We start from the raw sequence: 25,516 nt of genomic DNA, 5'->3' as shown, positions 1-25,516 counted from the left end.
GTGGACAAATCTGAATCTGGGCCCTTGACTGACTCAAAATAATAGAATCAAAACATCATGCATCATGCTTTATAGCAAGTTGCTGATTTTCTTAGAATCAGAAATCTTTGGTAAATTAGAGTCTTATGGCTCTTTTCTTTTTTACTTTCATTTTGTTTATTTTCCCTAAATTTACTAAGACTTCTCTGTTTACTAGGTTTCTCAGCTCTTCTAAGGGAATGTTCCATTTAATAATTTTCTTTATGAGGTTCTACTCTTGAATTCCTTCAGGGTTGGATTTTGTTTATAGCAACAATTTAATCTTATTCTTTCCTAACATTCTTTTCAAATTTTACATTGAAATTCAGAAGAAGAGTAAGGAAAGCATTAGGTTTGTTTTTGAAATCCATCTCCAATATCGCAAGTAAAAGAAATGTTTTTGATTATTCATTTCTTTTTTCCTCAAAAGAAAAAAAAAAAAAAGATTGGAAAGCAAAGTCTTGAGGGATTGATGAGTCAAGGAAGGGGGTGGAATGCTAGAAATCTGGCAGAATCAGGATAATACAAATCTCCTTTCTAGAAGCCCAGGGTATCTAAAGCACTTAAAATATCAGAAGAGTAGAGAGAGTAAAGAGCTGGTCATTACGTGCCTGTGACTTATTCTACCTCCTATTGATCTGGCAGCATGAACTGTGGTTGGTGTGAGGTTTATGTCAACAAGCAAAATTTTTGGAAGAATGCAGGCCACAGCCCCTTACAGTAGTACACGCCTGTAATCCCTGTGGTTCCCTGTGGCTCGGGAGGCTGAGGCGGGAAGATCTTGAGTTCAAAGCCAGTCTCAGCAACAGCATGGTGTTAGGCAACTCAGTGAGACCCTGTCTCTAAATAAAATACAAAATAGTGATGGGGATGTGGCTCAGTGATTATGTGCCCCTGAGTTCAATCCCTAGTACCCACCCCCAACCAAAAAAAAAGTACAGGCCACATGAATAATAACGTGCTCTGCAGTTCTTACTGAACATTGAAATAGTGTCTATCAAAGAAGACACAGTTCCTGTCCTTAAGAGGCTCATTTTTGGTCAAAGGAAGAGTTACACCACAGCGCTCATTAGAGCTGGTATGGAGTAAGCCCTAGCTATTGTGGAAGTACTCAAACTTGACTGAGGATTCTCTATCTTGTTAGTCTCAGGAGCTCTGTAAACTCTCAAAAATTGAGGGATTCCCTATAGCTTTTCTTTATATGATTGTATATCAATATTTACAGAGATTAAACCTAGAAAAAGTTAATCATCTATTATTTAAAAATAACCAGTGGGACACTACCATATTAAGTATGAATTTTTTTCTGATAAATTAATGAACAGTGTAGTTAAGTTTTTTTTGCAAACGTCCTTAATGTTTGGCTAGATAGAAAACATCTGGATTCTCCCATCTGTTGTTCCTTTAATTTCTATATGCTGTTTTGCTTGAAAGGTGGAAAGAAATTTGGCCTTGAACATATGCTATTGTCAGAGGAATGGCGGTTTTTGTTAAAGGTCTTGGAGATTCTTTGGGACCTCAGATCACATTTTAAAGACTGCTTTTTGGATACCAGGATACCAAGAATGTTTCTTGGTGCAGGCAGTTTCAGTTTTGAGGTAGATCAGCTATAAGGCGGCGGGGTGAGGGTGGCACTAGTCATTGGTGACTGTCCTGCAGAACCATCAGAGAATATGTGGGCAACGTTTACCATTCTTGAATTCATATCCAATTAATGAAAAGTACCTTGGGGGTAGGGAGCAGCTTTGCCTATCAATATTACATTAACCGTCAAGTCCTAGTGCTTATTATGGTCGAGAAAAGGCGCCCAACTTGGCTTTATCCTGTCCGCCCGGGGTGAGGTGGAAGCTACAGAAGTGCGCGGGCGGTGCCGTGTCCCTGGAAGACGCAAGCCTAGTGAAGTCGGCTGCCGGGGGCCCCACGGAGGCGCGGCGCGGGAAGACCCAACCGCGCAGGCGCGGCTGCTACGCAGGCCGCGGCCCCCGGAACGGTAAACAGTGGCGTCACGTGACGCGCCCGGTTCTTGCTCCCGCGCCGCCGCCGCACGCCGATGGCTGCGGGGTCTCGCGGCGCCGCACGATCTCCACGAGGCAAGCGATCCTTGGGCCCAAGGCGGTGGCGGCTGCAACGAGGATTAGGAAGGCGACGCGGAAGCCAGGAATAGTGTCGTCAGCAGCAGCCGCTCGGTCCCGGGAGGAAAAGAGGCTGTGGCAACGACGCCGACGTCCTGCGCGTACCCCCCTCTCCGCGGCACCCACCGGGCCCCCTCCTCCTTCTCAGCGGCGGCGGCACGGCCACCATCTTCCTCTTGCTGCCAGTGGTAGCGCTCGTCTGGAGGAGCTGGGTGAGTTGCGGCTGTGGCCGCGGCCAGGGAGACGGGCAACCCTCCCCCCGTCCCCTTCCACACGCACGGCTCCTCCGCGGGCCTCCCCACCCTCCCTCGGCGGACACTGCCCGCCTTTCTCCCGCGCCGCGGGGAAATCGCCTCCCGGGCCTCTTGCGCAACCTCCACGGCCTACCCGCGCCCCGCCTCGGCCGCTGGTAACCGTTTGGACCGCGGGCTGGGGAGGGAGACGCGAAGGCGCGGTCTCCAGGCGGAAGGTCGGGTCCGCGGCCTCTCCCAGGCCCTAGTCGGTGATTTGCACAGCCGCCGACGCGCAGGCCGGGAGGCGAGGCACGGCTCGGCGGGCGCTGCAGGGAAGGCCGGGCTCGCAGGCTGCCGGATCCGCAGCTCCTGGCAGCCGCCTTCTTCTGGAGCCCCAGTGTCGAGCTCAGGGCCCCCGGGCCGGGAGGCGGGGACTGGCCTTGGCCGCGAGGCCTATCCTTTGCCATCCCGCTTTTGAAGAGGGTTGTGGGTGCTCCATCCATCCTCCTGTTAACGCGCGCTTTTGTGCTCTGGACCCAAACTGTCGGCTCCTTTCGCGTAGTTTGAAATGGAAAGCCTAGAATCATGTCTTCTGATAATACGTGTAATTTAATGAACCACTTGTCGATACGTACGTGTTAATGGTGCTAAATAACTGATCACCTGACACGGAGAGGGGGTGTTGGGAGAAGGGAGAAAGGGAAAGAATGTTGGTACCGCTCACGGTCCAGTGTCTCTTCTTTCCCTCAGGAATGTGTTGCCAGGTCAGATGACCTTTTCTCATCTTTGGGTTTCCAAATGCCATTTCCAGGATTCAAATGTGTGACTATTAGTGCTATGCAGTAATCTTTAGTAGAACGTGATTGTGGTATAATGGAAGTGGTAACAGTGCTTTAAAATCTGCTTATTCCTGATTTTCGTTATATGTAGAGATACTTAAAAAGAATCATCGATAATTGAGCCGTCCCTAAATTCAAACTTTGCTCACTTATTTTAACCAAAATATGAAAATGATGACAGTAAAGTACTTATGGAGTACTTAAATCGTGGTTACGTTTAGTTACTATTTCAGATTGAACATTTTTGTCTTTTTTCAGCTGGTCGCTTTAAGATCTTCCAAAACTACACCGCATTTATTTATTTACTTTTTTTTAAAAATTTTTGAATGAGTGTTTGCTATTTTGAAAATGTTTGTAGATGAATATGTGTGTTTGCGATAAGAAAGAAATATGTGAGTCAAAGAACCAGGACATTTACTGTTGTGGCATACTTACATTTTTGAATTTATAGCTCCCATTACAGAGCACAGAAGGTGTTGTGTAAAGATTATTGTTATGTCAAGAAATAATTTTAAACTTTGCCATCGCATTGACCTTTTCCCCACTTATTCCCATTCTTCTGTTTACTGGTCATATATTACCATAATGATTCTTTCCCCCAACATCATCATCACTGTTATTATTTTAAAATAAATACTCTATTTTCCAAATATAGAAATAGAATTTAAGGGAGGTCTTTTAGGAGTTATTACTACTCTGAACTAAGCCTCTCATTCAGTAACTTCCTTAACAGAAGAAATACTTAGACATAGCTGAAACGGGCCACTTTCATTTAAAAAAGAATTACAACCTTAGATTACAAGGTTTATTTGGTAGTTGTACTAGTGAATATCAAACTGATAACAGATGAGTCAGTGATAGGACCAAAATTTTCCTTGTTTCTTGAATATTTTATGGGTCCATTTATTGAAGAGCATAAAAAAATGCAATTTATTATAGTGCTTTAGCATACTATTGGGGGAACAGTGAACCTCTGTCTTCCACTGAATTAGTTATGTATTTTGTGTTATTAGAGCTCAGATAACTTTATTATGGTGATCTTACAATATTCTAATGTGTCGCATATTCCAGTCAAATCTAAGAAAAGTGGTGGAAAAGTGAGTGAAAAATAGGTTTGATCAAATAAAAGTTTCAAGATGGAAAAGTTGAAAGCATAATTGTCTTTATTATTAATCATTTAAAGCCATGTTATTAAAATTTAAATTATTGAGTATTGGAATCATCTAGGAAAGGTTGATAGTCTTTGCCTTTTATAAAGTGGTATTGATAAAAGTTGGAAGGCAGCAAGTGACAATTTTGTTTACTGCAAAATTAAGAGTTCAGATTTTTACATACTGTAGGGCCTACCTGGAAAACTGTTGAATGAAAGTTAGACTATTCTGTGTTTTCTGGTGCTAAAACAGATAATGATTTTTCCTTGACAAGGTAATATAGTGTTTGCCTTTTTGATACTTTTTGCTTTCTTACATGTGTACTTTAAAAAAATACAGGTTAAGTCTGTTACAATTTGTTATAAAAGCCTTTTTGTGTATTAAAGTTTTCTGAAAATAATACTGCTTCAATTTTTAAATGAAATAATGGAGATTTATTGATCAGCATTCAGTTTTTGTATTACCAATAACTGCTTCACACAGTGTCAGGGAGTTCAGGGTTCTTAGAGTGCTGATTTAAATATTTTCATTCATCCACATTTCAGGAATTCTTTCTGATAAGTGGCTCTAGATTTATTTCTTTTCAGGAATAGAACATCTTAGACTGTGTTTTATTTCTTCCTGGAGCATCCTCTGAGAATCCTGGAATACTTTTTGGAAGCATAGATATTTTTTAAACTACAAAAATGACTTGTAGATTGTTACACATTTATGATACGTAAGTCTTTGAGAATAGTGAAAAACATTTTCCTTTAATTATTGCTCTTTGATTACACTTGGATAGATACTGAGATTATTGACTTGATTAAAAATACTTGAGACCCAAGTGCTGTTTTTACTCTTAAGGAGTATAGTCTATGCTAAAAAATAAGATTCAAAGACATGAAATGTTAATCAGTGTATTTGAGTCAAAAAAGTGAGATATTTCAAGAATTATAAAGGGTGTATGAAATTTTCAGATGTATAGACTGTACAGTTATTGTTATGAATTATGGCTTTTTTTTTTTTTTTTTTTTTGTACTAGGGATCGAACCCAGGGATGCTTAACCACTGAGCTACATCCCCAGCCCTTTTTATTTTTTATTTTGAGACAGGGTCTCATTAAGTTGCTGAGACTGACCTCTAAAAAAATTGGTGATCCTCCTGCCTTAGCCTCCCAAGTCACTGGGATTACAGGTGTGTGCCACCATGCCTGGCAAATTATGTAATTAATTAATTAGTTAATTATTTTGGTACCAGGGATTAAATTCACGGGCACTCGACCACTGAGCCACATTCCCAGCCCTATTTTGTATTTTATTTAGGGACAAGGTCCTGCTGAGTTGCTTAATGCCTTGCTGTTGCTGAGGCTGGGTTTCACCCTTCTGTTTCAGCCTCTCAAGCTGCTAGGACCATAGGCGTGCATGACCAAGCCCGGCTAATTTAAAACATTTTTATGGTCAGAAATTTTAAAGTTTTATGACAATTGGTACAACCAAGAGGGGAAATACAGAAAGATTTTAAAGTATTACCCATTGGTATAATCTGTTGGTGTAATCTAATTTCATTAGACAGTTTTGAGTGGCATTGATTATACAGGAAGGCTAAGTTTAATGTATTTAAATTCATAGTTTATGTGAAGTTTATTTTAGACTATAAAATAAATTGCAAAGTTTTTTGTTGATGACTTTGCTTTTCCTTCACACTGTATTATTCATACACATTGAGGATAGCCATTTTGTTTTTTAATCTGTATAGGGTGGCTAAATGCACATTTCCTGCTTTGTTTTGTAAGAAGAATCAGTCACCAAAAGTGATACTACAAAATTTATAGTATTTTTGTAGATTTCATGAATGATATTGTTACCACTGTTGACCAGTGACGAGTCCTTGCTTCCCCAATGTTGAAGAATAACACCAGAGAAGCACGCCGAGGCAAGGTCAGAGTGGAAAATTAGAAGTTTATTAAAGGACAGCAGAAAAGACTTCTCCCGGAGGAAGAAGGGGACCCAAGAGGTGGAATCTGTTGAAGGGCGGATCCCCTTTTTATAGTTTTTGGTGATGGAATGTAGGTGGGAAGGGTTGGGACACAGGTTGGCCAAAGAAGTAATCTGGGCACTTCTGAGTCAAGTTTGCTGTTCATTAACATTTCTTTGGGATGGGCTTTCTCCAGATCTGTTGGGGGCTGTTTCCTGGGCTTCATAAACATTCCAAGAATTGCTCAACTTTTCCGGAAATTCATTCTCAACATGGCCTCCATTTTAGATTTCACTCGATATTAGACCCGATTTACCTAACTACACTGACTACCTAATTTTAAATCTGGCTTCAATATTAAAATTTATAAACATTAATATGTATTATGGGTGTAGAGTATAGAAAGTATAAAGGTGCAGGCTCAGGGGCTGCGGTTGTGTCTCAATGGTGGAGCGCTACCAAGCCTAGCATGTGTGAGGTCCTGGGTTCGATCCTGAGCACATAAAAGATAAATAAATAAAATAAAGTATTGTGTCTAACTAAAAAAAGTACAGGCTCAGGAATTATACTACCTGGGCTAAAATTTGAGAATACTAGGTGTGTGACCTTGGGAATATTGTGTCATTGTTTGTACTTCAATTTACTGTTTTGTATAAGAGAAATAATAATTGCACCTACTTTACAGAGTCATTGTAAAGAGCTAATGAGACAATGCATACAATACATTTAGCATAGGACCTGGCATGTAGTAAGTGCTAAGTATCTGTTGGCCTATTACTACTTAGACTGTGTAGTTATAATGATGAGCTTGTTTTAGTACTTATGAGGTTAATTCAAATTTCTAATGCTTCTTAAAATATCACTTATAATGCCAAAATAACGATAAACCTTGAAATTAACTCATCTTTCTTCTGTTGGCTAGTAATTCTGCTTTTGTGAGTTTCAACTTCTACCTGTTAGTTCTTTTTCTAAATTCATAAGACTGCAAGCAGACACCTTGGTATCCTCTGTATTCTTTTTACTAGATCCATTCAGAAAAGAAGTTATCCTTGTTTTCTTTTATGAGGTTTGCCAGTATATTGTAACTAATTAATGAAATTGGGTAGAATTTGATGTAGAGCAGATGACTAGATTGCATTGCTTTGTAGAATTGTGTTTTGTAGTAGTGTCATACCACATGGGTTGACATTTAGTAATTTTCCTTGACTTTACCCAAGAAGGATAACCTTTGATTCATTTTTAGTATTTTTATGCCATAGTGGTCAAAAACTGATCTTGGTTTCATATAGAGTGGATCTGAGTCCCTGCTCTGTTATTTGTTCTGTAATGTTGGGTATAACTTTGATAAACTGTAGCCCCTCTCTTGTAAATTCATAATAATAATAATAATACCTGCCTAATTGTGCGATTGTGAAGATTAAATGCATAATACATATTTGTTGTTTAGAACAGTGCCCTGAATAATAAATATTTAGTGAATTTAACTTTACAAAAATATAACATAGAGTAATGGTAAGGGCAATGACTCCCCGCCCCCATATTTTTGTGTGTTTTGAACCCAGGCACGTTCAACCACTGAGCTATATCCTCAGCCCTTTTTAATTTTTATTTATCTTTAAGACAGGGTCTTGCTAAGTTGCTTAGGGCTTCACTAAGTTTCTAAGCCTGGCTTTTTTGGAGAGGGTTACCAAGGATTGAACTCAGGGGCAATCAAACACTGAGTCACATTCCCAGCCCTGTTTTGTATTTGATTTAGAGATGGGGTCTCTTGTTGCTTAGCTTTGAGTTCAAAGCTGAGTCTGGCTTTGAACTCAAGATCCTCCTGCTTCAGCCCCCTGAGCCTCTGGGATTATAGGCGTGTGTCGCCATGCCCAGCCTGAGGCTGGGTTTGAATTTGCAGTTCTTCTGCCTCAGCCTCCTGAGTTGCTGGGATTCAAGCTCCCCCCCCCCCCCCCGCCCCCGCATATATATGTTTTTTTATTGTTGATGGTGCATTATAATTATATATAATGGTGGGATTCATTGTTACATGTTTTGTTCATAGGGCAAAATGAGATTTTTCTGGATTCATGTTTTGGCTCCACCACTTAATTATAGCAAGTAATGCAATCTCTGACTCAAATTTATTTATTTTTGTATAATTTGGATTATAAAATATGATTGTCAAGATGAGTTAATAATAAATGTAGAGCAGGGTTTCTTGGCCTTGGTACTGTTGACATTTTTGGCTGGACAGTTCTTTGTTTTGGGCTATTTGTGTGCCTTAATGTATATTTACTAGATTTCTCTAGTACCATCTTCAATGGCAAAAAATGTCTTTAAATGTGGCCAAATGTCCTCTGGATGGGCATAATTCTCTCTGATTGATAATTACTGATGCAAAGCAGATTGTCGCATTACCTGGCATGAATATAGATCATATTAAATTTTATTCTTTATTGTTATTAACAGTAGTATTTTTATCTGTGATTATCACTGCTTATTAGAAATTTTTTTCTTAACTAAGAATGCCTGATGAAATTGACTGTTTAATTTAAACTATGATGTAAGGACTGGAAGGCATTAAGTGTGCTTCATTTCCAGGACCTTTGCACTTCCAGGTCTTTGTCTATGTTGCTCTTACCCAATTTATGAATTGATCATTTTTTCACTTCAGGCTTTGGTTAAAATGTTGCTACATTAGTGAGATCTTCCTTTACCATCATACATAGAATGTTTGCTGCCACCATTACTATTACCCTGTTCAGTTTTCTTTCAATAGAATTTATAATTGCCCTGATATATTTTCACCTCACTATTGTTAGGTTCATTTGTGCTTTTTTTTTTTTTTAAAGAGAAATAGTATATAATAAGTTTATTTTAAAGATGTTCTTTAAAGAACAGACTTTGAAAAGTAGGTTTGTAGAAGTGTAATTTTTTCCATTATTATTTAATTAAGCTTTTTCTATTTTAGTCATGCTTGAAACACTAGAAAATAATGTAACTTGATTTTACTAGTATTAACCAAATTGGCTGCAGTATAATTCTCTTAGCTTTATAGATAAAACAAGTATTTTAAAGCAGGAAATAACTTTGGGCTCAGATTAAACTTTATTTAGAATGTTAGTACAATTTTTAATTGGATTCTGAGTCTCTCCATTAGGACTGAACTCAACCATTCATAATTAGTGTATGCTTTTCTCTTTGCCTATAATATCCTCTGGACCTTCAGGTCCCAGCTTACACATCATCCCCTTAGCTTTTCTTGGCCTCCTGAGTTTCACCTTTCTCTATGATACTATCTGCAGCCTCTAATATGACACTTCTTATTTTGTTGAGATGTTTACATGCTGTTGTATTTGTTTATATGTCTGTATTCTGTTTTGGATTGTTAATTTTTTGAATTTGAGACTGAGGTTTGTTTCATTGGAACTTAAAAGATAATGTTTGTAATAAATGTTTAATAAATATGATCTATAAATAATATTAATTAACCAGATTATTCAGTTCTCTGACTTAGTTGCATACGTTATTGTCTATAAACATAAGGTACATCTCTAATTCCAGAAATCATTTATGATTTTAGCAAATCTGTTCCCAAATTGTTGATATTGGTTTCACTAGGTATATACTTACCATTAGCCATTTAAAATATACTCCATATATGCTCATTGTGTTTCATTTGTTAAATTTATAATACCAAAAGTAAGGAAGTGTTTAAGTAAAATTTCAGTGTAAGAAAAGGAACTTGTTTATATCTAGCAATCTGTATAATTAACAAAGATACTAATCAGGTATTAATTTTTCTCATTTAGATCTGATTATCTTTGTCTATCCACATTAGATATCTGAAAATTAGTGTTTTTTAAAAAGATTTTTAAATTTTGGAATAATTTTAGATTTATAGGAAAATTGCAAAGAAGTCATGAAGTTCTGGTATACCCTTAATTCAGTTTCTCTGATTATTATCATCTGACATTAATACTATTGCCTTTATCAGAACTAAAAGATTACTAAAAGTACATTAATTTTAACTAAATGACATACATTTTCTAATTTTACGAGTTTATTTATTATTGTACTTTTCCTGTTCCATGATATAATCTACATGGCATTGAATATATTAGTGTGTCCATTGTGAGTTAATATTTCTAGTTAGTTAACATTTGTTTTTCTATGTAGCCTAAGAGCTTTCATTTTTGGTACTAAGCAAGAACTTTTGTTTTTGATACCTGAGATGTTTCTTAAAATGACTTGATGTTAATTTCTGATAAATGTTACTTTTATGATGGTCTTGTTGGATGGCTGCATTCAATCATTTTTGGCATTTTTCCTCTGGAATTGCTTGCGGAACCAGTTGGAACTACATAAGAAAAACTAGTCTTACTAATTTGAACAGTTTTCCTCAAAACGTATTCCACAAAATACTGGTCTTATGACATATTCTATGGAAATTGTCTTTTTTGGACCCATAAGTTTGGGAGGCTTTATACTCTATTCTGTTTTAGAAGATTCCCATACTCTTTGGCCTACCAAGGTGTCTCATACAATGGTAGCTGCTTTTTTCTTTCCCCTTTTGCACTGGGGATTGAGTCCAGGGGTACTTTACCACTTTGCTACACCCCCAGTCCTTTTTTATTTTTTATTTTGAGGTAGGGTCTTGTTAAGTTGCAGAGACTTGCCTTGAACTTTATGTTCTCCTGCCTCTTCCTCATGCAGGGTAGATTCTTAATAAACATTTGTTGAAAAATAAAAGGTATTGTTAAAGAAATGTGACTTTGCTTTACTTGCTCTGTCTCTACTTTGGACCATATAAACCATTTTCCTTGATAATGTCTGTTATTTAAGTCCTGAGAAACTTAATGTGCCATAATAGTTTTGACTAAAAAACTATACTGGACAGTTGGATTTGTGCATTTTTTTAATAGTATGCTTTATTCTGTTTTATTATTACGTTTGTATCAGGGATTGAACCTAGGGGTGCTTAATCACTGAGTCACATCTCCACCTCTTTTTATTTATTGAGACAAGGTCTTACCTCACTGAGTTGCTTTGAGGTTGACTTTTAACTTGGTGATCCTCCTGCCTCAGCCTCCGGAGTTGCTAAGATTACAGGTGTGCACCACTGGGTCTGGCTGTTTGTTTTTTAAAATTGGTCTTTAAAGACTAAATTTTATTTGCTGTTGAAATTAAAAATATGGCATAAACTCTGTAAGCACTTTCAGTAAAGGAGTTTGAAGAGTAAAGGAGTTTGAGGATTTTTTTGCAAATAGCAGTATATTATGGGAGGGAAAGTTATAAAGATTTAGAATGGGCTGGTCTTCCATATGGCTCTGTGATCTTGAACTGCGTGACTACAACTTCTGAATGTTCTGAATGTCCCACTTGAAAGTACTGTGTGTTTGGTGCCATAGAAAGACATCAGGTGAAATTTATAGAATTTATTAGCCTTGTGTCGCTATGAGAATGCGTGTTTTCAGTAGAGTCAGAGTACCATTTTTAGAAGAAAAATGAACAGTTTGTTTCTAGAATTAAAATTGTCTTTTTTTCTTTTTTATTCATCTGAGAAAAGAAGATTATTAATTGGGATGCAGCCCTCTGAAGACAAGTAATTTTGATTTGTAGTGTAAAGTTTAGATTCGAGCACATTCAGATAAATTCATTGGTAATTCTTTAATCTGCTTAAATTTGCAAAACAGTAAACCTTTTTAGTAAATTATTGTTGATTGGTTTATTATACTAGAATTTCTTTGGAACTCAAAAATGTATTATCAGAATATTGGTGATGTATTATTGAGGCTTTCTTACGTACTGAGATCATATAGCTGTAGGGATTTCTTTCTTAAAGAAATTTTTTATTAGTTTTTATCAGCATTGCTAACTACAATTTTCTGTTAATTTGGAGAATAACCAGTGAATAAGTAAAATAGGTAACATTTTCTTTCAGAGCTTTATTAATATTTCTGTGTAAACAAATAGCAGAATTTTAGTAGAGAATACTAAAACTTATTTTGAAGGGAATGAACTCTTTTAAGACCAAGGGAGGGGATGGGGTCGTAGCTCACTGGTAGAGCATGTGCCTAGCATGTGTGAGGCTCTAGTTTCTAACATCAGCACCACATAAAAAATAAATAAAAGGCATTGTGTCCATCTACAACTAAAAACATATTTAAAGAAAAAAAAAAAAGACCAAGGGAATTTTCTTAGCTTTTTTCTTTTTTAATTTGAGGTGCAATAAATTATGCCCATTAAAAATGAACCAATGTCTGAAACCATTACTAAAAATCAAGATTCAGGCATTTCTATCATCCTTCAAAGTACCATCATTTCTCTAGAGCCTGTCTTTTCCTTTATTTGTGGTCCCAGGCAACCACTGATTTGTTGAAAATGGTGCAAAATTGTTTTAAAAGACTTAATGAGGGTTGGAGGGTGTGGCTCAGTGGTAAAGTGCTTGCCTAGCATGTGTGATGTATTGGGGTTCCATTCTCAGCAGTGCATGTAAATAAACAAATAAAATAAAGGTCCATTGACAACTAAAAACATTAAAAAAAAAAAAAAAAGACTTTAATGAATCAAATCTTTCCAGTGCCTTAGTGTGAAGGGGTAATGGTAACCACCAGGCTGGAGCTATGGAGACTGAAATCTGGGTTTGAACCTTGGCTATGTTTTCTGACTTTGGGGAAGATTTTTAAATTTTTAAGTTCATTTTATTTGTAACACAGGGATAATAATGGATCCAATTTATTATCGGGGATTAAATTATATAATGTAGGTAAAACATTTAATAAAGTATGTTGTATACCAGTAAATGATAATGTGAACCTCTTCCCTCATTTTATAGGGGGAAGAATTGAAGGCCAGTTTGAGAAAATTTTGGTAGATTTGGAGCTAATTTAAAAACCTTGAAATATGGAGCGCAGTGCATTCCGGTTAATCAATAGGATTTTCTGACTAAACAGTTTTTTTTTATTGACTCCTCCTACCCCCCAAATATATATTGGTTTGGTTTTATCTAAAACCAGTATCAAAAATAATTCAACTTGTGATAATTGAGGCCCCTTTAGATATTGAGATGACTTTTGCTGAATATCTAATTCATAGGAACAGTTCAAGTAGAAGACAACTTGGTAATTTGTATAGATTACACATAAAATAAATTTTAAATTCATGATATGATTGTTTTCCTGTTATTCTCATTTTTTACAAAAAGGGGACTTCAGGGGGAAAAATGTGTTTATGTGCACATCTTCATGTGCTTGTGTAGTTTTTTAAGTTGTGATTCGTTTGGTTTAGTTGATATTTCTATTTTCCTTTTTGCCTCCACAACAAAACTTTTTGTCTATATGTTACTTTTCTTTAGATAATTTAAATGCCTTGTAAATAAAGCGAGGATCCTTTACAGTTTTGCTAGGTATGGAACAATAATTTAAATGACTTGATTTTAGTTCATATACTTGGACTTATTGTAAAAGTGTTTGATTCTTAATTTATGGAAACATTATGGTTAAAAACATATGGTTTAAGCCATGTAATTCTTTTAAATGTGTCAAATTATTGAACTGTATACATATTTTTTTTCCTAAAAGTAATGAATTGAGTAAACATTTAGGATTTCTGGTAAAATAATATTCTACATGCATGATAAAGAAAGATTATTTAGTAAAGATTCATTCCACATTTCCAAATGTATATTCTAAAAACAGTGAGGATTTTTTTTGAAACAAAAATTCAGAAGTGTGTTCTTAGATTCAAAACTATTAAAATAATTTGGTATTAGGTGATTTTCAATTGATAGCTTTATTTCTTATGGTATTTTTTTTGTCTTTCTATAGGGCTGAAAGACACACAGAAGTCTTCATGGATATAGTTGATACATTTAATCATTTAATTCCTACTGAACACTTAGATGATGCCCTATTTCTAGGATCCAACCTGGAGAATGAAGTCTGTGAGGATTTTAGTACAAGTCAAAATGTCTTAGAGGACTCGCTGAAGAACATGCTCAGCGATAAGGATCCTATGCTAGGATCTGCAAGTAACCAGTTCTGTTTGCCTGTTTTGGATAGCAATGATCCCAATTTCCAGATGCCTTGTTCAACAGGTAATTCTTACTTTTTTTTTTTTTTTCTTTTTTTAGTCTGCAATTTAAAATAAGAATTTTCAGCAGCATTTTTGTTTTTTTTTTTTTTTTTGGTTGTTTTTTTGTTTTTTGATGGTGAGGGTAGTGAATTTAGGGTTCTTTCCTTTGAATATAGAGCTTCTTTTCCAGGCATCAGAATTAGAATTTAAACTAAATTTTCTTCCAAGGAGTGTGGAGTTATCTTTAAGGGTATTGTAGATACAGTTTGAATGACCATGTAATTTATCAACCAGATTGGGATATTATGAGAACATAGGATGTGCTGTTAATTATTATGTCATCAAAACAGCTGTGAATTGGGAGTCTTACTAGCAAATAGGGATTGCCTGGCAGATTGGGACATGTTGTTACCCTAGGCCTGCTGGAGTCAAGGGAGGGGGAGGCTGAATTGACCCTTCCTAATGTTCCTCCCAGCCCTTCAAATTTAATACATTCTTTGCTCCAGTTTCAGATTCTTTAGTATTGTGAATGTGTCTCAAAACCAGGAATAAACCTCCAGACCTGTGCTCTCCTGTATAGTAACAACTAGCCACATATTACTGTTGATTTCCTGAAATGCATCCAGTACTAATTGAGATGTACTATAAAATGCATGAGATTTTGAAGTCTGTGTGAAAAAAAGATTATATAAAATGTTATAAAAATAAAAATGAGCATTTTAAAATGTTCATTATGTGTTAAAGTGATATTTTTGGTTAAAAATTATTAAAATAAATGTTGTGTGATTTCTTTTTCCTTTTTTTTTTTTGAGAATGCTTTTGCTATGTTGCCTAAGATGGTTTCAAACTCCTTGTGTCAAGCCTCCTGTCTCAATAAGCTAAGTAGAAGAACCGTCCTGCCCGGCTTATTTTATGTTTTGTTTTTGAAAGAAGTGGCTACTTGAAAATTTAAAATCACATTATGTGGCTTGCATTATGTTTATATTGGACAGCACTGCTCTAGGATCTACAATTGAACTAGCCAAGAGCGAGATTAATTAAATTTCTTTAAAACTAAACTATATTTAATAAGAAGTCACTTTGGCATTATGTTAATATGTAGAAAAATAAGTAGTTTTTCTTTTATACAGCAAAGGAAATATTACCCTAAACTTTGAGGCAGTTAGTTCTCTGTAAGCTAAAATTAGATAAAGGTTTAAAGCCTCACATGGAAAGGTAAGACTTTCCTTCATCATTCCCTGAAGTAGTGCACAGGTTTATGTGATCTTGGTTTGTGTCTCATGACTCTAGACCTCTTCTCAAGTATAGTTTTCCAGTATATTTTTCATTTTATTTTAATATTTTCTGCCAAATATTTAAAATTTTATATAGCATTACTTAACTTTGGAATGGGTGATCTGCTGTTAACCCATAAATTTGTCACATTACTCTGCCTGAAGACCTCAACTCTGGATGCTGTGAATCTGTGAACCATTCCTTAATACTGAGGTTTTGAATTGTTGCTAATGCTGTATCTCTGAATTATTTTCATTGTGTTGTGTTACCACATAGGTTTACATTGTTCTTGTTGTATTTTAAATGTTTTAAAGCTTTAAAAATTGTTTTATGTATGCATTGTTCAAGTTTTGGTGCCTGTGTCAGTATAGTATTTCTAATTATCTTTATTGTTAATAAGCACTTTGACAGTGTTTGGTTGTATGCACACTGTTTCTCAATTTAGTCCAAGTTCAGGAAGAACATTTATTTAATATTTGTTTACTTGTTGTTGGAGTTATAATTATCTTCAAAGGATGTTGTATTTGGGTCTGAAATTGACTCATGTATTATCTTTTTAGACATTTTTACTTAGAAAATTCTACTCTTTAGTAACATCAGTAATCCTACTTGCTATCCCCTTTTAAAAAAATTGGTTCCTGTTGATATGAAAAGATTTTTTTTCATGTGAATTGTTTTCATTTCTTTCTTTTAGAAGTTTTCTTTAGTGAAGTATTTAAATTTTTTTGAGGTTTGATTTATTTATACTTGTTCATGATTCTTTTATCTTTTGAACTTCAACTTGAATAGAATTACTTTCTGAATCTTCCTACCTTAAAATTTGTTTGCTACAATTGTTTATTTTAGATTCTGTAGCAGAACTGTTGCAATCATATACCTGTAGTATGTATGTTTTTAAGATGTGTCAGGGAGTATATGGGGAAAAAATAATGATAAAGCTCTTCTGTCCAGGATTGTTTAAATTTCATTGTGCCATCTGTCAGGGGATTTATCTTACACACTTCAAAGTTCTTTTTGCATTTTAGGATATTTGGTTCAGTAAAGGCCCAAACATTTTATAACAAGAGCAAAATGGAAAGTATTTTTTAAAATAAAACTTTTGACTTTTTGTTTTGGAATAATATTAGATTTACTAGTGCATTTCAAAGAAGAAATCTTATTGTAACTGTTAATGAAAGCACTATGTGGCCAGTAACTTTTCAGCTGTTTGTAAGTTATTTCAGCCTTTGTTATAAAAATGACATTTCTTAGTTAGATGTTTTTACCTTAACACTATAGGTTTTTACTTTGTTTTGATGAAATTATCCTATTTGTATTCTCAGGAGAGTGACAGCTATAGATTGTGGTTACTTTGTAACTTTGTTTTCTTAGTGTTATAAAATTTGCAAACAAAATAGTTTCCATATCTTGTTCTGTTAGGCTGAACCAGGTTGTTTTCTGTATTTAGTAAAGACCAATTTTTCATTGACATAGTTGAGTGGTTTGCGTTATATTTCAGTTGTCTCCAGAAATCATATAGTAGTTTTAAAAAATAACAACAATAGGGAATAGGGAATATTACATTAAGCAATTGTTTGGGATGCTAATTGCTTGATTTTTTTTTTTTTTTTCCAAGAGAGCAACCAATGGACTTCTGATCTTTTTTTGAATGCTTTTGACTCTGTAAAGTATTAGTTTACCTGCAATATTTGCATATGGCTTTTAGACGTGCCGCCCACTAATACATTCATCCATCCATCCATCTATCTATCTAAATCCCACTGAGTGAGGAAAGCCAGGAAATACTAGATACTCAATCTTGATCATTAAATCACTTATTATACTTCTAAAAAATCTTTTTAGTTTTAAATTAAAAACAATATTTTCTTTTTTAGAGAGAGAGAAATTTTTAATATTTATTTTTTAGTTTTTGGTGGACGCAACATCTTTATTTTATTTTTACGTGGTGCTGAGGATTGAACCCAGCGCCCTGCGCATGCCAGGCGAGCGCGTTACCACTTGAGCCACCTCCCCAGCCCTTAAAAACAATATTTTCCAATTAATAAGTTTTAAGATACTGAATATGTTTTATATATACCACTTAAGGACTGTATTCAAATTTATTGAAATGCTGTTTACTGGCATTATCAGTGTCATGAAGAAATGTTAATTTTATTTCTAATTTTATAAACGAATGCGTTCCCCTTTTACATTGCCAGTGATGACCCATTCATTGGAAAAAAAAAAACTTGTTTTTATGATTTGTTTCTTTATGTAATGCATTGAAGAGAAATGTTTGATGTTTGTGTTTTATTTGTTTTTACTGTGTTGATCAACATTACCTAAAGACCAGGAAGACAGACACATTGTAGATAACATGCGTGGGTATTCAGAGTAGTCTTTTATTCATATAGCACTTGTAGTTACTATACTCCTTCCGTTAAACTAAGATGATGTTTCCAGGCTTGATCATGCCTTGCAAAATCATAATTTGCTAAATTAAATTATTTAAAAAATCCTTTCTATAACATGGCTTTTAGAGATGAGGCAAATTTAAAAAATTATTTGACTCCTATAGATAATACTTCATATTTGCTGTGAGTTGGTTCATATTGTGTGCTTATGTGGTTTTTCAACTGTAAAGTGTCTAACATGCACTTGTTAATTGTTTTCTTATCATGAATACCACTGATACTATATGATAATCAAGCACTGTTGTTTAAAAAAAGAATTTTGTCTTGTACTGCTTTCCTTTTGAGCAAAGTATTGTAATACATCTTAACTAAGTTTACAAATTTCTCATCCGTGTTATGATTTAGTCATGTTTTGGCACATGTTTTTTTTTTAAATTGGCACATAATAATTGTACATATTTATGGGAGTACAGTGTTATAATTTGATACATTAATCAGGGCAATTAACGTTTCCTCAGACACATCATTTTTTTCCTTTGTGTTGGGAGGCTTCAAATTCCTTCTAATTTTTAAAAAATACATTATAAATTTATTGTGAACTATAGTCACCCTACTGTGCTATAGAATATTAGAACTTATTCTTCTTTCTTAACTGTATTTTGATATTTGCTATCCTATCTCCCTCCAAACTCCCTTCCCACTACCTTTCCTAACCTCAAGTGACCACTGTCCTGCTCTGTACTTCTGTGAAATCAACTTTTGTAGCTTCTACATGAGTGAGAATCTGTAGTATTTGTGTTTTGTAACTTTTAATCATACCGCTATAATTCATTATTAAAAACAGAATTCATCTGTTTAGAATTGGAAAAAAAATTATGTTGCACTTGTCCTGGAAAAATGATTTATGATCCATTGTGTCACTGAGATTAGTTTGAAAAGTATTTACAGGTTTTATGGCTTCATGCTTTTTTTGGACAACATTTTTTTTTTTTTATACGAAGGATTGAACCCAGGGGCCCTTAATCATTGAGCCACATCCACAGCCCTTTTTTATTTTAAGACAGGGTCTTGCTAAGTTGCTTAGGACCTCACTAAGCTGCTAGTGAAGTTGGCTTTAAATCGTAATCCTCCTGCCTCAGTCTCCTGGACCACTAGGATTATAGGCATGTGCCATCATGCCTGGCTGCACAACAGTTTTCTATTAGAAAATACGTTGAACTAAGTAAGCATAGTGGTGCTGTGGTCCAATAAAATCCAGTTTTGGGATATTTATTATTGTAGTCTTTATTTGTACTTTTTCTAGGGGTAGGAGGGAGTTATTTGTCCAAATTATACCAATGTACATGCAAATTAATTCTCCACTTGCACTGGAATCGTCACTATTTTTGTTTATTCTGAGTACTAGTATTTTATTTGCTAATTTTGAAAAACAACTGTATTTTAGTGACCCTCTTAGACCATTTTCATACTTTTTTTTTTTTTTTGTACCAAGGATTGAACCTCGGAGCACTTAACTACTGAGCCACATCCCCAGCCCTTTTTTGTTTTTATTTAAAGATAGGGTAATGCTAAGTTGCTTAGGGTCTCACTAAGTTGCTGAGGCTGGCTTTGAACTCCTGATCCTCTTGCCTCAGCCTCCCAAACTGCTAGGATTACAGGCGTGACCCACCATGCTTGGTTCATGATTCATCAACTTTTGAGAATCACTTTTAAGCAGGAGAAATATAAATCTAATTCAAAGTAATCATGCAAATATGATGAAAAAAACTGATCAAAATACATTGTGTTGGGCATGGTGGGTCATGCCTATAATCCCAGTGACTCGGGAGGCTTAGGCAAGAGGATCACGTGTTCAAATCGAGCCTCAGCAATATAGTGAGGCCCTAAGCAGCTTAGCAAGACCCTGTCTCTTTATTTAAAGTATAAAAAGAAGGCTGAGGATGTGGCTTAGTGGTTAGGTGCCCTTGCATTCAGTCCCCCATATCAAAAAGAAAAAAAACAAAAACACTGTACTAAAGATATATTGGGTTGTGGTTCAGTAGTAGATTGCTTTCCTGGCAGGTGTGAGGCACTGGATTTGAGACTCAGCGCCACATTAAAATAAATAAATAAAATAAATAAAGATACTTAAAACACATACACACCAGAGGAATGAGAAGTTGTGCTCCATTTGGGTACAGTATATCAAAATGCATTTTACTGCCATGTACAACTAATTAGAAAAACAACAACAAAACCCCATTGAGTAACTCCTCATAGAATTAGAGGTGTTACTTTAACATCTGCAAGTGGAGAGAGAATGTTAGAATCTGGTGGAAAGAGTAGAAAATAATAGTTGCCATAGGTGTTTGAAAGTTTGTCATATTGATAAGGGATTTGACTTCTTTTTTCATATAGTTTATTTTTTAGTTGTAATTGGACACAATTCCTATATTTATTTATTTATTTTTGTGTGGTTCTGAGGATCGAACCCAGGGCTCTGCACATGCTAGGTGAGGGCTCTACCGCTGAGCCACAACCCCAGCCTAGGGATTTGACTTCTTTATGTACAAATGGAAAAAAACTAGATTAAGTTGGTCGTAGAGGGAAGCAGAGTTTGAGTGATTAAAAGGAAGAACTTGAGAATTCCCCAAATGGATTACTAAAAGGGAACCTACAGATATGGGATTTATACTTTTGCTGGATATGATCCCTTAATTGGGATGTTTCACTGGTGATTTAGGCATCAGATAGTTGTTTCTATTAGATGCCCCTTTGCTTGAACCTAAAATATCAGTTTTTTATTTGTTTTTAGCAATGCTAATAATTGAACCCAGAGCCTTGCACATGAGAGTCACCCACCTAAAGTGTCTCTAAAAATATTAATTGAAAATTAATCTGTGTTTATTTTGATTTTAAATGATTTTGTAGGCTTGATGTATTTCATTGTTTATGTGAAATATAACTTAGAAACACAGTGATAACTTTTTATTTACATAAACAGCTTCAATTGCTATTTAGTTTGTTTCTGCTGTTTTCTTATACTTTGTGTTATACTGTTATTCAATTCAGACATTTCTAATAGTATATGCCTGTTCTCCTCAAATAGGTGTTTTTCATTAGTCATTTTTTAAAAATATTTTTAGATGTTGTTGAACTTTTATTTTATTCATTTTATTTATATGCGGCGCTGAGAATCGAACCCAGTGCCTCACACTAGGCAAGCGCTCTACCACTAAACCACAACCCCAGCATCATTAGTCATTTCTACACGTCATCTTTAATACCAAAAATAAAAATTGCGCTCATAGATAAAACAAACCTTTTAATACAGATATTAAAGTATCATTTTCTAAATTCAGAAAATCCCCAGAGAGGGAGTTTCTGGACCAAGACCAGAGTTTTCTAATTCACGTCTTCATTTTGTATATTATTTAGTTTTTCTGTTTCACTTCTACTTGGTTCCATTTACTTTTGCTTTCCTTAGCTTAACATACTATAACACCAAGCATATTTTAATTTTACTTTGCATTGACTGAATATCAAATTTTCTGGCTTTATAATTTAAAATATGAAATAAAATTAACTTTCTATCACTGTGTCTATCGCTGTATTTTATTGTTGTCGTGTACTACTAATTTCATTTTATTGTTATTCTCAAAGGCCATTGCTTTTTTCACTTAAAACAAAAAAACAAACCTTAAACCAAAAAACAAATCTTGGTCGAAGATAAGTACAAATTTGTTCCTTGAGTAGCTGACTACACATTTTTTTTTTTTTAAACTTAACATTTCTGTGATATTATAACAGGGTTCTTTTCCCAAAGTCTTGAGTGTGCTATTGGTCTGTTGAGTTGTTTTTCCTATCCTCCCAAGCTCTTTGTCATTGTTCTGTCTCTTCTCTTTTTCTTTTATATATATATAAAAAGTTGCAGTTGGACACAATACCTTTATTTTATGTATTTATTTTTATGTAATGCTAAAGATTGAAGATTGAACCCAGCACATTGTATATATGCTAGGTGAGCACTTTACTGCTGAGCCACGACCCCATTCCTGTTCTGTCTCTTCTTTGTCATTGTATTATTGTCATTTTCTTTGCCTGTTGGACATCTCTTATCCTAGAGCTTTTCTGCTCTCTTTGATTCATGGTATTGCTTTCTAGTACTTCATCTTTTTTCTATACATTTTCTTTGCTTAATATATCCTTAATAACCTTGTAATACCATTATACTTGATTAATGATTTGCTTTTTTAAAAAAATATTTTTAGTTGTAGATGAACACAATACCTTTATTTTGCTTATTTATTTTTATGTGGTGCTGAGGATCGAACCCAGGGCTTCACACATGCTAGGCAAGCTCTCTTCCACTGAGCTACACCTCCAGCCCAATGATTTTCTTTTATATAGAAGTTGAATATTTAAAAATTTAAAACATTGATTTTTGGCCTGCTGACATCTGGTATTACTAATGGGTTGCCTTATATTTATATGAGTATTTGTTGTACTGTTAGGTAACCTTCCTTCCACACCATCTTTAGGATTTTCTCTTTTTGATATTATGAAATGTAGATGCATCCTGGTTTAGTCTTTTTTTATTTTTCTGGGTACTTCAGGAGCCTTTTCAGTTTGGAAGAGTAATCCTTTGAACTTTGAGGAATTTTTTTGTGTTTTTTCTGCAGATTGCTAGTAGACAGATGTTGTCCCATGTTTCTTACCTATTTCTTTGTGTTTTTTTTTTTTTTTTTTTTTTGCTTTGTGTATTTTGAGAGATTCATTGCCATAGTTTCCATGTTTTTGAATATTTAATTATGAAAATTATTTTTCTAAGAACTCTGTTCTTTTTATTCATGCCATTTTAAAATAGCAATCTACTTACATAGGGACATATAACAATCTATTGTTTGAATTAATTTTTCCATTTGTTTATTTTGTTCTTTCCCATAGTGTTGTAGGTTTTCCCCAAATGTCTGATTCTTATTGGTTCTTTGTAGATGTTTAAAATGAATCCTATTTCATATTTCTCAGTGGGAAATTTAGTCCAATTTTACTATGAGATAAGTGGACTTTATCTAGATATCCTGCAGTTTTTTGTGGAACCTCTGAATATCAGAATGAGAAGTATCTTATTTAGATAGTAATTCTCCTACTGAATCTAGTTCATTCAGTTTCAGTTTAGGGTTAGGAAAAGATTTTCTTGCTTGGAATCAGTGTTTAGTTATGGGCCTTGCTAGATAATGGATTTGGAAGAGAGGCATTTGATCTTTTAGGATTTAGGCCTTCAGGTAATTTTTTCTTCCTGTTAATTCTTTATTTCTGGTCCAGCTCAATACTTATGCCCTTCCTATCATTCCATTGCTAGAGACTAAAAACTTATTGGACACAGTTGTCCTTTTCATACCTTTAACTACCTTTGATTCTGAACTGATTCTTTTTCATGCTATTCCATTAGACTTTTCTATTCAGTTTCTTTTCATCTGTAGAGGTGTGTTGAAATCTTATCTGATTTTGGTTGTCATTTTTTTAACCTTTTATTTATTTTCATTGAATGGAATTTAGTGGGGAAGAAGTGGTAAAAAAACTTATAAAGTTTGCAACATTGAATGAGTGACCTAGTTAATCTGTAATAAATGTAAAATTATTAATATTTGGTAATAAATAGAAAATTATTAATATCTGATAATTCTTAAGGATTTTGGAACCCTGTACATTATTATCTTGTCTTTGTCAGTGTTGAATTTTAAGCTGTTATTTATTTTTTCCAGGGTTACGTTGCATTAGTTTCCTTGCTTTCAAGATCCTTTCCTCCTATTAGTTATATCTTATTTGTTAGTTTTGTGTTGGTAATACAGCTATTAAACTTTTCAGAGTTTGTAAGTGTATTAGGGTTCTCCAGATAGAACAGCCAGTTTGTGGGGTGCATGTGTGTGTATTTACAGTAAAAGTGATATTGATTTTTTTTATTTTTATTTTTTTAAAGGAATTAGTTATTAATTACGGAGGCTGGCAAGCCCCAAATCTGTAGGGTAGGCCGGCAGGCTGGAGATTTATTTTTATTTTATTTATTTTTATGTGCTGCTGAGGATTGAACCTAGTGCCTCACACATCCTAGGCAAGCGCTCTACCATTGAGTCACAATTGCAGCTCTTGGCATGCTGGAGATTTAGGGAAGAGTTGCATGCAGCTTGATTCAGAAACAGTCTGGTGGTAAAATTCTAACTCAGGGTGTCTCTTAAACCCTTCAGCTGATTGTATGAGAGTGTAATTTGTTTTACTCAAAGTCTGATTGTTTAAATGTAAACCATTTAAAAAAAACAAACACCTTTACAGCCACCTTTATTGTTTGAACAAATATCTGGATACCGTAGCATTGCTAAGCTTATATAAGATTAACTCACAAAAAGACACCAAAATCTTTGAACATGTTATGTTGTTATTTGAATGGCTAGTTTACATTTGTTGTAAACTAGCTATATTCTCAGAATTTTGGGGAAAATTATTTCAAGATGAATCTGTAAGCAGGCAGCTTATAAAGAAAGCCTCCAGGTCTTTTCTCAGAAAGGATTATATTTAAAGTAAATTTCTAAATTAATAGTTAATATGTGTGGGCATTAATGTATGTACTAAGTACAATTCAAAAGTTCTTTGCCTCCATTTTCTCATTAAATATTCAGAGAACTTCAGATCTGTAGATAAATCCCATTTTATAGCCTTGAGGATTTCCAGAATGATTAATTTTCTAAGTTCACTAATAAGTCACAATAGTCAGATTTGAACAGTAAAATTTTCTGCCCCTAAGTACCTGAGTACTATTAAATCAGGGCTCTAAACTGGTTCCCAAATTTATTTAGCTTTGAAGTTTTAAGAAAATAAGGATTAGTTGTTTTTTTTTTTTATTAAACTCTGTTTTTAGAAGAACAAAAAAGAATAGCTCTCTGTTTTCCTTTCTAAAGAATGTTTGTGTCTGTAGAAGAGATTTATTAGTATGTTTATAATTACTAAAACCCAAGAGGTTTAGAGAAGTAATCATTGGCCAGAGATTGAGTCAATCATGAATACTAAAAAGGTGGTATAAGGGTATGCTTTTAATAAAAGTGCCAGCAGGTTGAAGTATACAGTGTATCTGAAACCTTTTTTCAGGTAAAGTCATTGTTTCAGGATGGAATTCAGTTTAGGTACAAGAAAAAAATGCCCTCTCCGCTCATTTTGTAATTGAAAACATTAACTTTGAAGTATTTTTGTTAAAAATGAGTTGTTTTTTATTTATTCATTTTGTGTCAAGTATGAGTGCCAGGCAGCAGTTACATAATGTTGAGTAAAACCTTGTCTCCCTTATCATGGATCTTTAAAGTTTATATAGAAATAATTTTTTTTCTGATTTTTTTAAAAGGGTGTTTAATGAGATTAGTTATGCGTAACATACACTTGTGGGGAGAGGTAGTTTGCCATGGGCCGTGAGTTCTTGAACTTACTTTCTGGGTA

The 25,516-nt window shown here is 34.7% G+C and overlaps 1 protein-coding gene across 5 annotated transcripts in view; it reads left to right on the top strand.

Moving 5' to 3' along the window:
* The first annotated feature begins 2,037 nt into the window (after positions 1-2,037).
* Positions 2,038-25,516, top strand: part of Phf3 (PHD finger protein 3) — an 89,046-nt gene continuing 65,567 nt past the window's right edge. For 2 of the 5 annotated variants that reach the window (XM_071613279.1, XM_071613278.1), the window contains exons 1-2: positions 2,038-2,362; positions 14,141-14,409. In XM_071613279.1, coding sequence (XP_071469380.1) covers positions 14,166-14,409 — 244 coding nt within the window. In that variant the 5' untranslated portion in view covers positions 2,038-2,362; positions 14,141-14,165. The remainder of the gene's footprint in view (positions 2,363-14,140; positions 14,410-25,516) is intronic. The other 3 variants (XM_071613282.1, XM_071613280.1, XM_027938213.2) reach the window with 2 other exon arrangements.

This window comes from Marmota flaviventris, chromosome 6 (assembly GCF_047511675.1).
Source record: "Marmota flaviventris isolate mMarFla1 chromosome 6, mMarFla1.hap1, whole genome shotgun sequence".
Lineage (NCBI taxonomy): Eukaryota > Metazoa > Chordata > Mammalia > Rodentia > Sciuridae > Marmota > Marmota flaviventris.
Note: the sequence above shows the minus strand (reverse complement) of the source record. Positions and strands in the feature narration are given on the sequence as shown.